The sequence below is a fragment of the Pteronotus mesoamericanus genome, unplaced genomic scaffold, assembly GCF_021234165.1.
Source record: "Pteronotus mesoamericanus isolate MK-2021 breed Mesoamerican mustached bat unplaced genomic scaffold, CSHL_Meso_final contig_50, whole genome shotgun sequence".
Lineage (NCBI taxonomy): Eukaryota > Metazoa > Chordata > Mammalia > Chiroptera > Mormoopidae > Pteronotus > Pteronotus mesoamericanus.
Window position 1 is genome coordinate 30681646 of NW_026555186.1, and position 18866 is coordinate 30700511.

The window sequence follows — 18866 nt, forward strand, 5'->3', positions numbered from 1 at the left end:
CAGGCGCGCTCCCTGCCACCAGGGGCCCACAACACTGAGGCATCATGGCACCCGCCGGAAGACCTGGAGCCAAGAAGGTAAGGCTCCCAAAGTCCGCGGCTACTTGGTCAGCCCTCCCGGCAGCGGGGCTCCCAGCACCAGGAGTTCAAAGCCCGTAAGAGCCCCCTGCCCTGCTCTGTGGTGATGGTAAGGCCCCTAGACGGCTCTGGACCTCGGCTGACCGGATCGCGAAGCCAGGGTGGCGATGTCCCTTGGAGTGAGGATGAGATAACAAACTTGGTTGCCATTTACGGAGCCCTGACTCGGGTCGGCACTACGCAGAGCGCTTTACTCAAGTAGTCTCTTCATCTTCACAAACGTCCCCATTTTACGGTGGAAGAAACTGAGGCCCCGAGAGTCAAACGACTAGTCCAGAGTGGGGCGGGGATTGGAGCCTTCGGGTCGGAGCCACACATCCCCGCCCCCAGCCGGCCAGCAGCCACAGCGTTCCCGCGCAGCGCCCCCACAGCTCCTTCCCCGCGCCCGGCTTGGGAAGGGCCACAGTCTGGCTGCCCCAGTCCCCGCAGGCTGAAACCAGCCCTGGCGCGGACAGGGCCAGGCGCACGTTGGAGGTGGAGGGGAGGGTGCGTGGTGGCCGCTCTGCCTCCAGGCTTTTCCCGCAGCCCCTTCCCAATCTGGTCGCCAGCTGTTGGCTTTGTTCCCCCATTCCTGCCCCACGTGTGCGCGGGCGCGGAGTGGGAAGAAAGGGTGGCAAAATAAAATGAGGAAGGGCATGAATATGGATGCGGGACATGCCCAGGGCCCCTCAAAGCAACCCGCCTGCACCCCGAAATTCGTAAGAGACGGTGGGGAAGAATGGAGTGATGTGGACATGAAAATGTGCACCACTGACTTATCTGTACGAAAAAGTTAGGAACAATCAAGATGCCCTACAGTAGTGGGCTCCCTAAACAAGGTAAGGTTCATCCACTTAGTAAGTTGTTAGGCAGCCCATTAAGGAGCTAAGTATGGAAGCAGGCAAAGTGCTTTGGCGATTTTAATTGACAAAAGGAGATGTATCACAAACTGATCACAACTACACATATAAAAACATTTATATACACACCATAAGGAAAGATGCAATAATGGTAGAAGTTACATACGGTGAAGAATATGGATTTTAAAACTTAAAAACATTTTGAATACATTATTCTGATTATAAAAGTAAAATTCGGGGATTGATGAAAATGAGCATAATAAAAGCATAAAGAAGCAAAAAACATTGTTCTGATTTCTTCCTCTAAACGTTTCCTAATACTATGTTCACTTTTACAGTTCACTTTTTTTAAGATATTGAAAATATGCTTCCTCTGTTCAATTTCTTCCTAGCCTCTTACAGCACCAAGTTTATGGTATGCTGATCCATGCTAATGAGTGCCTGGGAATTAAAATTAAAATGTTAGAGGGAAGCAGCTGATCTTACCGCTCTTCTCACCTAACAGGTGCATTTGAAGAGTTTGTTTAATTGCTACAAAGGACACCTGCAATTGCTTCTTTAAACCGAAAGGGCAGTCCCGGTGGCCATTTTCAGGCAGGCTGGATCTCCGGCCGCCTCCTGCCATGGGTGAAGTTGGTGGGCTCCTCTGTGTATGGATAGAGGTGCCCTGAAGCCGGATCTTCAGTCCAGAAGTCCAGACACTGATATCTGCATATCAGTGGGGATAACTACGCCTCAGGGCTCACTGTCAGGACCCAGGCAGGCTCACTGCCTAGCTAAGGGAGGGTGGAATGAAAATATAAATGCACTGCAAGTTAGTCCCCAGTGTTCTTTATTTTACACAGTCCTGTCATTCCAGAGCTGTCTTTAGATCATACTGGTGGTCAATTGAGGTGGTGAGCACAGCAGTGAAGGAGGGGTTAAAAGATGCTCTGAATTCAAATCTTAACTTAGTTATTTTGTTAATGGCTGCTTAGAAAACTGGCAAATTTAAAATGTTGGACAAACGTCTAGAGAACAGATAAAAATGTCTTACCTTTATTTGGTATCATGAAGACACAGGCAAACCATGTACTATAATTTTCTTGGAAAAATCCTAACTAGTTTTCTGTTAAAGAGTATCATTTGTTTTTCTCCTCAGGACCAAACTTGTAGCCTATGTGAGACATGTGACATTTTCAAAACAGTCTTGTCTGTCTTCAAACTGCATAGTTTAGGTAGTTAAGGACTTACTCTATGTTAGGTGGTGTAGAAGGTGGTAGGGATATGTTACAAGATATGTCACCTGAGCCTCAAATATCTTACAGCCAAACAGAGGAGACAGGTAAGTAAGCAGACACTGCAGTACAGGTGATGGATACAGACATGGAGGGTGTTTGGACCGAAGCAGGGCACAAAGGAGGAGGTAAGCGCAAAGAAGAGGAAGTCGGGCAAGGCTTTGCACTGGCAGCGGTGGAAAATATGATAGGGAACTGGAGATCGTTTCAATAATCAAGGGCAGTGAGGATGGGGGGACATATATTAGAAGTTTAAATAGACACAATTGGTTTGGATGTGGGATGTGAGACACTAACTTTGTAACACCTAAATTGTATGTCCTAGTTTTTTCTCTCTAACATTGTTTGATGTATATTATTAAATTTGATTCTTAACATAGTTAATTGAAGTGTGTGAGTTTTTTCAGGATGAGATTTTATACAGGAGACTACCTCTTGTCCTCTCTTCTATATCCCTCTGCAGCATTCATTTATTACATTGTTTGGGATGATTTCTTGACCCACTGGCCTTCCCCAAGGTAGCCGGACTTCGAGCTTCTTAAGGGCACGGACGTTGTCCTACTCCCTCTTGCCTAGAACTGTACCTGGCATGTGGGAAGGTCTCACTGAAAGTTTAAAGCTTAAGGCTTTATTTATGTTTCAAGAGCACAAAACAAAAAGAGCAAATTATATTTTATAAAGTGAGTGGAGAGATAGGTGAGAATAATGGTAAATATTAACATTTCTTCCACATTCTGCTAAAATTCTTCTTTAGATATGAAATATGGAGAAATAACCAGAGTCAGGAGCTCTCTGTCAAACAGCGTTTATGGTTAACACAGCACGGCTCCATTCTACTTCCCTCCACAGGAAAATGGGGGGAGTATGGCTACGACAGCCTGGAACTTAGCCTCCAGTGCAACCCTTCCCAGTGTCCCTTCCTGGGCTGTATGTATGACTGATTAAAAGGGGCTGCTCGAGGCTTTTCCCCCCGCTTAGGCATGCTCCATGTCCAGTTGTAGGCAGGGCTGACATGAACTGTCCTTGCATTTTCACTAAAATGTTGTATCTTTAACCAATGCAGTATACAAGAGGGATAGGCACCATGGAGGTGTTTGCAGTTTGTCACAGGGGAGTCAGGGAAGGGTCTTTGAAAAGATGACACTTGACCAAAGACCTGAAGGCGGTGAGCCACGCAGGCATCTGAGGGAGGCACATTTTAGACAGTGGAAACTATAGCCCTTGGATAACTGCTCTGGATACAAACTTTTATTCAAGTTATGAGTGGTCTGACTATAGATGGTAAAATAGAGAAAGACTAGGAATTTAGAAGAGCTGAAGTCTGCCTTGTTACTTACCTAGCTCTGTGATCTTGGGCAAGTCACGTGAACTCTCTGAACCTCAGTTTCCTTACTTGTAAAATGCCCTGCCTAGCTCCCAGAGTTGTTGGTAGTACGAAATGATAACGTGTATATGAACATGCTGGAAAATATAGGGCATAAATATCAAATGTCATTTTCATTAGGATTATGTTCAGTGATTTACACAAAAAGAGAGGTTTATTTTTCTCACCTAATCAGAGGTGTAGTCAACCATGGACTTATGGTTGCTGGAGCTACTCAGTGATGTCATTAAGGCGCCGTTCTCTCCCAGTAGCTTTAGCATGTGGGTTTCAATGGCACGGCTGCAAGATGACTGCTATAGCTCCAGGGCCTTTGGTGACATTCCAGTCAGGAAAGAAACGAGTGTCAAGATGTAAGGCAGTCAGCCTCTGTTTCAGGAATGCAAAACTTTTCCAGAAATCTTCAGTGGATTTCCCCCGATGCCTCATTGGTCAGCATTGTGTCTATTGACCATCCCCAGCAGCAAGGGACCATGAGATTGTTTTTTAAGTTGAAAACATTGTCTCCACCAAACAAAATACATTAGCAAGGAAGAGGAGAGAAAAGGCAAATTAGTTAGACAACTAGCAATGTCTGCCACAAACACATTGAAGAACCAAAATAGTTATTATGGAATCACCACTTTCACTATATTCTGACTCAGATTAAATGTTATGAGGAAAAATAGTCACAGCACTCTGGCCAAAACAAGTTCCTGGATTATCCAAGAAATAATAGTATACTCAATCTTTCTGAAATACTATTATATACTGGTGATTTTAACAGAACAGGAGCTGTAAGAACAACATACTGCTTTTCCAAAAATTGGAAAATGCTTTTTAGGGGAAAAAAGGAGGGTCCTTTGGTGATTTCTCTCTCTTTTTTTCAGGGTATTTTAGAACGTCTGGACGCCGGGGAGGTTGTGATTGGAGACGGCAGTTTTCTCATAACTCTGGAGAAGAGGGGCTATGTGAAGGCCGGCCTCTGGACTCCAGAAGCCGTGCTAGAGCATCCCAACGCAGGTTGGCACCAGCATCCCGGAGAGTGTTTATCTGGGTGGCATTTTTAGTACACCTGATTGAGAGAAGACAAAAAAGTAGTAGCACATGTTTTCTAAGGACTGTTTCACTTGTCAAAATTGCCGAGCTATGGAGACAGTGGCAGTACGTGGGTTGAACAAATAGAAGAAAATCGTTGCCCTCTCTCTCCTCCTCCCACCGCACACACATTTGCATCTTCATATAAGAGCAGTGCTAAAACATACATCTTAATATTTCTTTCATGAATATTTACCCTATGGATGTTCAAGAGTTTCCTTAGCATAGAAAAACGGTTACTGCTTCAGATTCATCCTTCTAGCTAATTAGCATATTATATTATAACAGGGTGTCTGGTAAGGATGATTGATGATATCCACCAGCTAACAAATTGTAGATGATAGACAGCCAGGTTCTGTTGCCAAAGGGGGAGGGGCGAAGAAAGAAACAGTTTTCCTCATTCTACTTTGAGGGCTGTCCAGTGCCAACTATAGGTAGACCAGCGAGATTCTTCATGACATGGGAAATTGAGAAGGACCTCCTAGACCAAGAAACCAGGAGCACTTGGCCAATCAGCCTTTAACCTCTGCATCAGACTTCACTGAGCTGTGAGGCCCATCAACAGGACAGTATGAGGGAACTCTAAACAGCCCTCATTTGGTACTGACTCTGTCATTTCCTGTTCTTGAATTTTACAAACCCCAACTTGCAATTTTTTAAGTAAGCACTAGGTTTGAAATTACGTATGCCTGAAAGAGATGTGTGTGGGTGAGCTGCTGCCGCTGAAAATGGCAGCTTCTGTCATTTTTAATATTTTAATTTCAATGAAAAAAACAACTACTCTCTAGTTCGTCAGCTTCACATGGAATTCTTGAGAGCGGGATCCAATGTCATGCAGACGTTCACCTTTTCTGCCAGTGAAGAAAATATGGAAATCAAGGTAAATAGTAATGCCAGTTGGTTGGGGGACAGAGTGAGGGGTAGGTGGGCAGGGATCATGTAATATAATAAAAATAACCTCTCAATGGAAAGCTATGGAATTCACCTGATATGTTACTACCCTTTATTACAAGCTCCACATAAAATATCTAAGTAATTTATTATTATGTAGATGTATATACACTATATAAATGAGCTTTTGGTCTCTTTATCCAGGGAAAGGGAGGACATAAGACTGGGGAGAATAGGACATTGGAAGGGCATGGCCATTTTTCTGTGCTGTTTTTTTTATAGAGAAAGAACAGTTTATAGATGTTCTTTTTACCTTCCCATTTCACATTAATCTTTTCTGACTTGTCCATTTGGAGCCAGCGTGGTCCCAGGTAACACAGCCCTGGCCTAGGAATGAGAAGGATTGGGTCAGATACCTAACTTTGCCACCTATTGGCTATGTGACTTTGTGCAAGACACTTAACTGCATGGAGCATTGGTTTTCTCTGCAAAGTGGAGATAACTTGTGCTTACCTACCGAGGGTTGTTGAGAAAGGGGGGTATGGTGAAGGATGTGGAAGTATTGTGAGCTATTCTGCAAATGTCAAGTGTTAACACTTATAAATGTTAATGCCCAACTAACCAACAATTATTGACTGTCTGTTATAGTACATTCCCTAATGCTAGATACAAAGATCATACAAAGGTATAAACACTATTTTGAAGTGGCTCAAGGTCAAGTGTGGGAGGTAAACAAGTATGCTAACATTCAACATGGTCAGTACGATAATGGAAACACAAGTACATTGCAGTAGAAGAGATGGTACACAGCTCTGCTGGTCTTCTTGAATTGCAGTTAAAACCAGCAACATCTACTCATTTTCCTTGCTCATTTTCCCCTTTGTTATTGATTATATTTCACCTTTAAGTTGCCAAGCTCATTATTTTAATTCTTGCTCTTTAATCTCAGTGGGAGGATGTCAATGCTGCTGCCTGTGACCTTGCCAGAGAAGTGGCTGGCAAAGGCGATGCCTTGGTAGCAGGGGGGATCTGCCAGACATCAATATATAAACACCGCAAGGATGAAGCAAGAGTTAAAAAACTTTTTCAACTACAGTTAAAAGTTTTTGCCAGGAAAAATGTGGACTTCTTGATTGCAGAGGTAAGCCTAGTGTTATAGGGAGAGTGTTAAACCTAGTGACAAGTATAAATGAATAGTCTTCAACTTTCCTGAGGGTATTGGGTTGCCTTATAACCTCATTTCCTCCACGCAGATGGTCAAAGGTTTATTTAAATGCACTACAGTCAACATGCTCACCCTTGTATGCAAGCTTCTCTGTGGAGCCAAAGGACAGACCCAAGAAGGGCCTAACTGCAGCCTTGGGTTTCCTAAGGTCAGGATGGTTGTAGCAGCTGACTCTCGGGGCACTACAATGTGGGGTCAAGAGGGAGGACAGCGATTCAGGGACTATCCTCCCCCAAGGGAGGGACAGGACTCGAAGGAGCTGCATGTATGGGCTAGAGGCCATGAGGGAGCAAGGCCGTGGGGGCAGGTGGCTAGCTGCTCAGGCTCCTCCAGGCCCCACCAATAATCCTCAGTACCAAGTAATCCCTTTGTCCTCCTCCACCCTTTCTCACTCTTGCCTCTCTGTTTGTACTCGAACTCTGACATGTGAGCAATATTTTGAAGAAAGAAACAGTAAGAATTGGTCATTGACTGAACATGAAAGCCCTAAACATTCTCTTCCTCCACCTCCAAAAATTAAAAGCTCTCATTCACCATTTTCCTTTCCAATTGCTAGTCAAGTCCTCAACTCAAGTCTTCACCTCAACAAGGACAATAGCCTACCAACGGCTATTTTCCCAGTCACTTTATTGAACCTGTTGAAAACCTTGCTTCTTCAACCTTCCCGAGGCTCAGGGCCACCTCCAGCTGACCCAGATGGGAACCGTTACTAGCAGAGCAGAGCACAGGCTCCGCCCATATGTTGCCCAGATGACGGGAACACCAGTCTGTGTTTTAAGAGCCTTTCTTTGACCCTCCCTGTCATTCTTGACACACTGTTTCTGTAGAATCTGTCTCCAAGTCCAGGAGGAAGAAGCAGGGAGCTTTCCACTAGCTTTTCTTCACAGAAGATGAGCTTTTCAATTGTGGCCCTTCAAGGGGTTCCTGAGAGGCATCCCTGCAGATGTTATAAATTTACTGGACAAGGTGTCCTGTCCATCATTTGCAAAGAAACTCAGTAGCTATTCTATTCCGCTCTGTTCTTCAAAGTTCTCATCTGGGGAAATAATATTTCCATTTCTACTTTATAGAACACTTATGAATATCTAACTTGAAGTGAATATAAAAGCACTTGGAAATAATATAAAGCATAACAAACTATTCAATACCTCAGCTCCATAAAAGATGAGTCCCAAATTTATTAACTTTTGCTCCTTTAAAATTATGATTTTAAATGCTCAATTACTTAAAAAACCTTTGTGTTTTTTAGATGATATATGAATGAAAATCTGCATACAGGGTGTGGCAAAAGTAGGTTTACAGTTGTGAGTACATGAAATAGTTTATTATTGTATGATTATTTATTAATTATTGCATTATTTTCCACATGAACAACTGTAAGCCTATTTTCCCCACTCTGAGTAGGAATTAAAATATTTACTCAGAAAGGTATTCTTTAGTCAGTCTGACAGAGACACATTTCCTGGCAAGTTTTATTACATATTATATAGTCAGTGATTTTTATAACTGTTTTGCCACATTTGTATTCTGCCATTCAAAATCTGCTTTATATTTGGATCAATAGAAAGAAATGAAATTTCTCTTAGTATTTTGAGCATGCTGAAGAAGCTGTGTAGGCTGTGGAAGTCTTAAAAGAATCTGGTAAACCTGTGGCAGCTACTATGTGCATAGGCCCAGAGGGAGACAAGCATAATTTGACACCTGGAGAATGTGCTGTTAAGCTGGTGAAAGCAGGTAATTTGGACTCATAGTATGATAAGCAGCTCAGCTGTTTATGAAATTTAGCAAAAGTTGCTTAATATTGTCAAAAAGTCAGAAATAAAAGAATGAACTGGGATTTGTTTCCTCACCTATAAAACTTGGGAGGTAGAGGGGAATAACTGACTTCTAAGGTGCCTTCTAACTATTCACAAATAAAATAAACAAGTAAAAAAATAAAATGTAAAAGTTCTTTCTGTCTTCACATAGGGGCTTCGATTGTTGGTGTGAACTGCCGATTTGGGCCCGAGATCAGCTTGAAGACCTTGAAGCTCATGAAGGAAGGCCTCCAGGCTGCGGGGCTGAAAGCGCACCTGATGGTGCAGCCCCTGGGCTTCCACACACCTGACTGCGGCAAGGGAGGGTTTGTGGATCTCCCGGAATACCCCTTTGGTAAGCTCAGGCATGTATTAGAGGTCCTTGTTGTTTCTGGTTGTGACAAAATAGAAACAGCTATAATGAACAACTCTGGTACAGTTCGAGACTGCATAAAGCAACAACAACAACAAAATAAATAAAATTACATGTTAACCAAAAATGAGCCATCTGAAGAATGCACAATCTAAAATTTGCGGTTTTTTAATAGAAGGAAAAAAGCTTATCAGAGCATCTATCATCTGGAAATGGGGATGGTAACAGAAATGCCACAACTATAATATTGCAGGACTGGAGCCCAGAGTTGCAACCAGGTGGGATATTCAAAAATATGCCAGAGAAGCCTACAACCTGGGGGTCAGGTACATAGGTGGGTGCTGTGGATTCGAGCCCTACCACATCAGGGCGATCGCAGAGAAGCTGGCCCCAGAAAGGGGCTTTTTGCCGCCGGCTTCAGAAAAACACGGCAGCTGGGGAAGTGGTCTCAACATGCACACCAAACCATGGATTAGAGCCAGGTAGGAATTTTAAAATTAATAACACTATTTTTCTCAAATCTCATTTTATTTATCATTATAAATATATGCATGTGCATGAAAATAAAAAATTCAGAAACTATAGAGCTGTATAAAATGAAAAGTAAAAGTTGCTCCCTGCCCGACACCATTCCCAGAGAGAACCTGTTTGCCATTTGTGTTTTGAAGTCTTGTACATTGTTTTATCAATTTTAAGGGGTAATTACCCTTTATGAAAGCTGAGGAATTTAAATCCCATACTCTTCCCCTTTTCTCTGCTCACCTTCCCCCAATTTGACTCAGTACATTTTTATTTCTTCTGTTAGTTGTCTTTATAAGTTTGAGTTTCATATTTAACCACTTATTTCTTAATCCATGTTGATTCCACTCTTTGTAAAATAAGAATTGACTCTGTCTGCCTCCCTCTATTTTTCCTTCCTCACCTACTTCTTGACTTCTTTAAATTATACCTTTACTTTTATGTCATTAAAGCTCATAGTAATTTTGTTCTGCTTTGTAATTATAGTTAAGTCTTCCAAGATTAGCCTGTAGGTTTATTATAAAAATGTAAAGCTAGTAAATAACATTTACTATATTATTATAATTGTCATGTTAAACAAGCAGGACTCAAAAATACAAATCAGAACACAATTTTATTTTTGAATCCCTCTGTCTCTTTAAACCTGCTCAATGGGTGACTTCTTTCCTCTGTCCCTGTTAGAAAATACTGACATGCCCCGGGATTTGGGTAGTTAGTGTTAGGCAGCAGAAGGCCCCGCAATCACTTCACTTAGCCACCACAGTGTCAAGCCAGTATTTAAGTGTTCGGTTCCATGTAAAATCAAAACTTGGAACATTTTCAAACTTAAACTTCCCTGTTTTTCCAGAAGACTTCGATGGGCTGGAAACCAGGGAAGGTCGGTGTGATTCTTCTCTTTCTCTGTCTTATGCTTCCAACCCTCTCTTCCCAATTGCTAACCATGGTTTCTGACTGCTTCAGATTCAAAGGCAGAGGAAAAAGTGGGGAACGAGGAGTAAGCTGGCATTGCCTGACTGGCACCTCAGTAGAAAGACCACATTCTCTGGGCCTGGCAGACCTTCCAGAGCACAGTCATGGTTCCTCTGGGAACCTTGGCCTGTCATTCTCATACCAGAGGCATTGCGTTTTTCTCTGACTGCTGTGTCCCCTCAGGTCCTGACTTTTTCAGAAGGTCACTCTAGATATACCTTATTGGAGGGGGTCCCATTGTCCTTCCTGGTGATTCTCATGGGCTTAATTTTAAATACCTCCAGTCTGGCTCGCTCTGTCTCTTATTAGACTCAAAACTGGCTAAAGGCCCTTTTACCTTTCCTTTATGCAGAAAAACTCTGAGACGGTGGTCTGATCCAATTTAACCACACCCTTTTCACTCGCAAGCAAAGTAGGTGGCCTGTGGGTCTCTGTGATCCAGATTGTCCAGTGCAGTCAGGCAAGTCATCTAACTGGCCCTTGGCCACCTACTTTGCAACTTCTGCAGAGCATCTGTCTTGCTTTAACACCTGATATCTATCATACCTAGGTGTCTCCAATAAACTTTCTAATCTAGATAATCCATGGTCCACTAGACATCTCCACTCCAGTGAAAGAGCACTTAATACTTTCTTTTGCTCATTTCCAAAACTTGAGCAATTTTTCCAAACAATTAAAGAATGTCAGAGTAATGCATGATAACATTTAGATTGTTCCAACTTTTTTTTTCTGTTAGAAACAATACTTCACTGATTATCCTTATGCATATATTTTAATACATATTTGCTACTTTTTGTGCAGGAAACTTTCCTGTAAGTAGAATTACTAGGTTCAAAAAAATTTTTTCTAATCTAGTATTCTGTACCCTGGTAATCATTTTCTAAACATTATTCACTGCAGAACCAAGTGGTAAACATGGAGCTATGGAGAAAGAGATACAATCCTATTTTATACAGCTCGATCCACTTGTAGGAGAATACTCCAAACATTAAAGTCAAATTGATTTTCTTCTCTTGCATTTCACCCATTGTTCAAATCTGTATTACATTTTAATTTACTTCATACTTGTACTGTGAATTTCTTTGTACAACATTTGGTTTTCTAGAGATTTCTAATTAACTTTCTTTTTCATTATTGAAAGAAGAATAACAGGTCTTTGCCTTCTCTAATGTATTATTTCTTAATTATGCTATTTTTATAATCAGTCTACTTCATAACTGAAGACATTTGGCGGGGGGGCTAGAATGTTCTGTTTGCCTCTCTGACTCTATCTCCAAAACAATGTCGTTCCTTTTCCATCTTCCAAAAACTAGTCACATCTCTGCTGTCTCCTCTTTTTTATACAGTGCTAGTATATATATAACCCATTTTGTACTCTTTATTCATTTCATTGGGATTTAGAACAATCTTCATTTTTTAACTGGAACAACTTCCCTAATGTATATTTATTCAGATTGTAAAAATAGACAAGAAATCATTTAGTCAAATGTTTCTTCTGGGACATATGGATATTTATTAGAGAAGATAGTTTTTATATATATTATACATAGAAAAAAGTACTAAATGTAATTAAAGAGGGAGGAAAGCATACTTTGATGATGATTTAAAAACTCAAGAAATAACTTATTTTAATTATTACTGTCTAGGAAATCTTAAAATGCATTAGCCACTAAAGATAAAACATTATTCTCTAAAGTCAGACATTCTTTGAACCCTGAACTCCCAAACATACTGATGTTTGCAGACAGTTGTGATTACACAGAAATCTGTATGTACCCAGATTTCTGACATTTTTATCATTCTAACACATTGATTTATTCATTGTTTCATAAATAAAAGGGGAAAAACTGTAAAAATATATTTAACACAAAGGTCTGTAACCAGGAATCTTTGTACTCTCCTTTCTTTGTCTAAAAACAAGGAACAAATACTGACAAAGCTATTTATATTTTTTTTTAGTTACTTTTTGAAGAATTATACTTTGTCTCATTACATTAAAAAACCATCTTCATATACTTGTCATTACAATAAAATATTGAGTAGAACAAAAAGAACCCTGCTAGAAATTTCAGAATGAGTTTAAGTCTATAAAACTCAAACCCATTGTATTTTTCTGACAGGTGGTAAGAAACCTAATGGTTATTACTAAGGATAGAAATTTGAGAAAAAAACCCTGGCATGAATGAATATGAACAGTTATTCTGTCTGTGTGTTGAAACTGAAGTTCTACTTTAGTGTGACCATCCACCTAACTTATGTGTATTTGGTATATACGTTATATACAAATGTTTAAATTAATTAACTGTGTATTTTTAAAACACAGGGCTAGAAGAGAGTATTGGGAGAATCTGTTACCGGCTTCAGGCAGACCTTTCTGTTCTTCCTGGTCAAAGCCAGACGCCTAAGAAATAACAGAACAGAAAAAAATCCCCCTCAAGGCCCATCTGGACCCCTTCCTCGCCTTTACCCTAACTCCACCCCGATGATTCCGCCACTAATGTGCTGCAGCCCCTTCAGTTGAATACCATGCATGAGCATTGCACCCCTGCTGTGGTTATGCACCGAGGGATGCTGCAGGGGATGCAATGACAATGAGAGAGTCTCCTTGTTCTCAGTATTTCCTGTCCAGTATACTGCACTACATTGTTTTCCACGTTGTCAAGAATAGCAAAACTTGTCTTGGGATGAATTAAAGACTAAAAAATAACCAGAAGTCACTGAGCAACATCCTAGTGATTAATTCAGGTAACTAAGCTAGGAACTTGAGAAAGGTGGAGTGGCATTCTGAACTAGCACACTGAGTCTGCTTTTCTGAAATGATCTGTAGAATGACTCCAAAGGCGTTTCCAAAAGAAAAGAAGCAAAAACTGTTTTGAAAAATGGAAGGATTTTGAAGTAAGTGTATAACTTTCCAAAGTGATTACTTTCCAAGATGATATACTTAAAGGTGTGAGGCTCCAGAATTTTTAATGTTTTTATAATCATGAATAACTAGATTGTAAACTATTTAGGAGCAAGGACAATGAGATAACATCTTATATTTTTCCTTATAGTATTTATCATTGTGCTAGGCATAATAATAGGTGCTCAATGAAATACCTATTCTTTAAAATAAGTAAAAACAAACAGTTTTAGAAGACCTTTTTAAAAGTTAATGTTCAAGTCTATCTTGGTCTAATATTTTCTTGGTTTATCTCTATGTTATTTTCTATGATTTCTCTCTGTTTTTCAAAATAATGTATCAATTTGTGACAATTACTAGAAGTAAAGATCATTTACCTTTTATAGTGTTTGATTATTTACAATTTCATGGATATTCTTTGAAATAATAACAACAAACATTTATTATTTATGTCCCAGGCTTTTGCTTTTCTTTCTCTCTCACTGTGAGAGTGGATGCTCACACAATAATAGCTTGCTTAGTAGATAAAGGTTATGTGACAGAGCAAAGAGCAAGAGCTAAGGGGTTACACTGGGAGGGGGTGCCCTTTTTCACTCTAAATTCCTTCCTTGTGTCTGCAGTAGTACAAACTAAAACCTTCATCTAGTGTCATACCCTATAGTTTAGAAGTAGTATAACAAGTAAACATGAATTATGTATAGTAGATGATAAGGACATGCTTTAAAATCTAGGTCCCTTGGCCCACAAAAATAGAAAATCATTTGCAGTCTATGTCAGCTAAGAGCAATTCATTTAGATTTTTAGAAAGAGTCAAGTCATTCATCTGTTTTTTCAGATTGACAATTTCGATATATGCCAAAAAATAATTAAAATATATTCTCTAGAATTTGTTAATCATTGGCGTGACATGAATTAAAACATATGAATAAGGAAATTAATAATGAAAATGATTTGAAGAAGGTAAGCAGACTGAGAATAAGAGAAAATGAGACATGACATGAAGACTGACCTGAGCAATCAGGTAGCATGTGGCCAACGAAAACTGTGTTCAAGAAGAGAATTTAATAACTTTATTATGTGCTGCTTTGCTCTGATAACTTCTTATCTGGGCATTATTAATTAGAAAAGTCATCCTAGACCTGTTAAACATGCCAGTTTCACTTTGGGTATAGTGAGTGTATGCCAGGAATAGAATGCCAATGAGATGGAAGGTGATAAAACTTCCAAGAGTCAAGCAGGTATCCCATAAAGGAAAGCCTTTAAGAGAAAGTTTTCCTACATCAGAAGACCCCACAATTAAATAGTGATTGGATCAAACTTCAGATAATAATAAAAACATTGGGGAAATGTATTTTGAACCATGTAGTTTTAACTCCAACTTTTTAAAATGCATACTAAAATGTGAAATTCTTATTTATAATTTGCTTTAAATATATTAGCCTACTAAAATGAGGGTTATTTTTAAAGAAAAAATTACCACAGGCTTTGATTCAGTAGGAAGAAATTAAGAAAAAGGTAATTGTTTATAAAAAGTGAAGAATGATCAGTGAAACTAAGAACTGGTTTGGACCAGCTCTTTCCAGTTCCACAGCAGATGTTTACTGTACTAGGGAGTTATCAAGAAGAGTAAATGCTCCTCTGATAAACCCTGCTGTGCCCTGTGTAGAATCAGCAGTGCCAACTAGCAAATATCTGGCATGGAAACCATGTAAGGGGTCAAAGAGATGTGCTGAAACTACGGCATGAAGTTCAGCTGGAAAAACAATTCCTGCTTTGCCATGATCCCAGTCATGATCTGATACCATTATGTAAAGCCACGAGCAAAGTTAAGCAACTCAGTCTGGCTGTACAGTGAGCTAACTTGAAGACAAGCACATATTTTGTTTCATCAATAATGAAAATGCTGAAAAGAGATTCAGAAGGGTGTGATTTTGCCCATCGGAGTTATTTTATTGAAGCCTTGAGCCAGGTAGAGGGGGCATGCTGACCGTGGCATTGCTGGCACGCTGGCAGTCACATTTCATTTCACTCAAAATAATGAAATTGGAGAAGCATCCTTCCATTCAGTGATGACTACATGCCTTGAGGGTTCTGTGCCCTCACTCCAATTATCTTCACTCATTCATTCATTTACTCACTCACTCATCCATTCATTATTCAAATGACATGTACTCTGTGATTGGCCTATAATAGTCACTGTACCCCTCCTATGTGCTTCCACAGTACCCTAGATTTATCATGAATAAGTACTATGAAGTTTTATACTTTCTGGATCATTCCTATTTATTTACATGCCCCTGACATGTATCTTAATTGTTGTATTCCCAGTACCTGGCACAATATAGAACTCAAAGAAGGTGTTTTTGGAGAGGATGTAGAGAAAAGGGAACCCTCATACACGGTTGGTGGGAATGTCTATTGGGGTAGCCACTATGGAGAGTCCTCAAAAAATTAAGGATAGAACTATCATATAATCGAGCCATACACACTTCTGCATACACGCACCCCTATATTCATTGCAATATTATTCAGAATAGACAAGATACGGAAACAGCCAACTGTCCATAGACAGATGAATGGATTTAGAAATTGTGATATGTGATATACATATGTGTGTATATGTGTTTATGTGTGTGTATTCAGTAGCCATAAAAAATAATTAAATCTTGCTCTTTGTGAGCGCATGGGTAGATCTTGAGGGTGTTATGCCAAATGAAATAACCTAGAGAAAGACAAATACAATACGATTTCATTTATATGTGGAATCTAAACAACCAAACAGCAAAACAAAAAATAACAAAAAATCATAGATGCAGAGAACAGATTGCTGGCTACCTGGGGAGAATGGGGTGGTTCATGACATGGGTAAAGAGGGTCAATTGTATGGTATAAAGATGGAAACTAGACTTTTGGTGGTGATCACTTTGTAGGGACTGGATGTCAGATTATAATGTAGTACACCTGAAACTAATGTTATATACCAATTTTACGAATATGTGTTAAATGAATAAATGACTGAGTGAATGGATGTACAGATGAATAAACAACTCTTACACTGCTTTGTTGAATACTCTTGCCAAAAATATTTTGAAGGGTAAGTGTGTGATGTATGACAGACCAGCACCAGATTGTGCCGGTCAAAGAAGCTGAAGTTAGAGAGACTGATGGGAGACAATAGGGGAATTGAGACATAGAACAGTGGCCTTACAAGCAGAAATGACCCAGGAGGGTCTGTGGTGTGGAGTAGATGGAGGACACATTAAGATGGAGGAGGGATTGCGGACTCAGAATCACTGGCAATAGGAAAAAAGACAAATACCATGTGATTTCATTCATATGTGGAATCTAAACAAACAAAATCTTTTAAAATGTTAAACAAAATTTTAAAATGTATCATTGCTATTTAAAATATGCCAGTTTAAAGTCTAAGAAAAAGTAAAGCCAATTCAGCTACTTTATTTATCTAAAAGATGAGTATGGGACACACTATTCCAAAATACTTTCAGTAACAGCAAAATTGATTAATCATACTTTCCCAGTCAGGAAATTAAAAAATATTAGTTCCCACCACTCATGGAAGCTGGGCTTCTTTCCATGCTGAAGAAGCCTCACAAGTTGCTATAAAGAACAGATATACCTATACATTCTCTTTTCTTAAAAAATGCTATTTATTTATTTTTAGAGAGAGGGGGAGGGAGAAAGAAAGGGAGAGAAACATCGATTGGTTGCCTCTCACACACATTTTATATTAAGAAGGAAGCAGTTTCAAAGATGAAGACTATAAATGGTGTCATCTTAATTCAAATGCTTAATTCAAATGAGCATACTGCCACAGAGGGGTGTTAAGAATGTGGGTCTGGGGCCATACTTTGAAATCTCAGCTTTGCTGCTTACTAATTATATGGCCTTGAGCAAGTGAAGCTCTTTGCTTTTCTCATCTGTATGAATAACAGCTGTACTTACTCTTCCAATTGTTGGGAAGGTTCAATGAGTTAACACACATGCCTGGAGCACTGTATGTACTCATTAATGTTAAACACTATTATAATTATAAAGTCATCCAAGAATAGATGTTCAGCTTTAAAACAGAGCTGAGCTTTCAGAGACAGGGCTTGTGTCTTACAAATCATCATATCCTTTCAACTCTGAGCACAAGATTTGTTGAATGAAGAAATAATTGTTGCTAAAGTATCAGTCATATCATTTCATAAACTAAAAAAAGCTGAGTTTAAGAACAGAACACTCAAAGATTATTTTTCAGCCTTGGGAAGTAAATACTTTGATTACTTGGGAAATAAACTCTATCAGTTAATGTTCTTGTTTGCCATCAATAGAATGAAGTTTAAACAGGACAATGATTTAGTAAAAATAATTTGGAAGTTCACAGAACACCCAGGAGTGAGTGCCAGAGTCAGGCTGATGTCAATGAACAACCCTTGATGCAGTTCATGGGTGAACTTACTATTAACAGTAGATAAGAGAACCCTCACCCATGCCTGGGCCCCAACGTATGCCAGGAAAGGGATTCATACTTCATCACACTGCTTGCTTCTCAGTCAGATTCTCAAGTTCATGTTTCTGATTAATAGGGCCTAAATCACATGCCTGCTACATTCTATCTGTCAGGAAAGTGAGTTTTGGAGCTTTTACTTTAGGAGGACAGGACTCCTAGAAAAGGGAATTACACCAAAAATAGAAAAATATTCAAAGGTTGGTAGGTGGCCAGACAACATGGTCACATTAACAAAGAGAAATCAAACAATCAATTGACTGTAATCACCCCTATGATGCTATCACATTAGAATTTAGTTATATGTGTGAAATATATCATATTTATCACAGAATTAAGGTCCTAAACTGAGATTATAAGTTAGTGATAATAACAGAAATAAAAACTAAAGAGAGGCAAAAGAATTTAAGTTTTCCAAAATCCTTAGTAACCATAAAGATCGGTTTTAAAATAGAGCATTTATTTATATTTAACTCTTAGAACTGCTTAATTTATTTTTCCACATTTTCTTTCAAATGGAATACTAACATAGCAATATAGCATTTTAGAGCCCTAGAAGAATCTCTCTTCTGGTTCAACTCTATTATTGTTGATGAAAGGAAACAGAGGCCCAGGAAGTTTCAGGGATTTACTCAAGGGGTCATTGTTGAAAAGAAATCATGTTGAAAGGCCTGAGAGTTTCATTGTTTTTTCAAGAATCCTTTTTCAGAACCTCCAACAATACAGTGGGGAAGCAGGACACTTTGATCAAAAGGGCCCAGGTCTCAGCTGCCTTCAACATCTATCCAGAAAGCCTACTTACGCTTGCTATGTTCCTCTGGAGAGATTTATCCCTGTCTTCTCCCCAGTATGCAGTATCCTGAAGCATCAGACATGAAGAATGAGACAAATAAAACCAAGTTCCACAGAGGCCATAATGTAGAAAATACTGCTTCTTTTTCCTGGTAAATCACACAATTGAGCCCACTTT

At 39.5% G+C, this 18866-nt stretch overlaps 1 protein-coding gene across 1 annotated transcript; it reads left to right on the top strand.

The window, feature by feature from the left end:
- Window positions 1-29: 29 nt before the first annotated feature.
- BHMT2 (betaine--homocysteine S-methyltransferase 2) lies at window positions 30-13920 on the top strand. The gene is given in 8 exon segments (XM_054578521.1): window positions 30-77; window positions 4504-4636; window positions 5500-5591; window positions 6552-6743; window positions 8414-8561; window positions 8796-8978; window positions 9250-9478; window positions 12808-13920. Coding segments are annotated over 8 exon segments (1092 nt in total). The 5' UTR covers window positions 30-44; the 3' UTR covers window positions 12890-13920.
- The last annotated feature ends 4946 nt before the right edge of the window (window positions 13921-18866 follow it).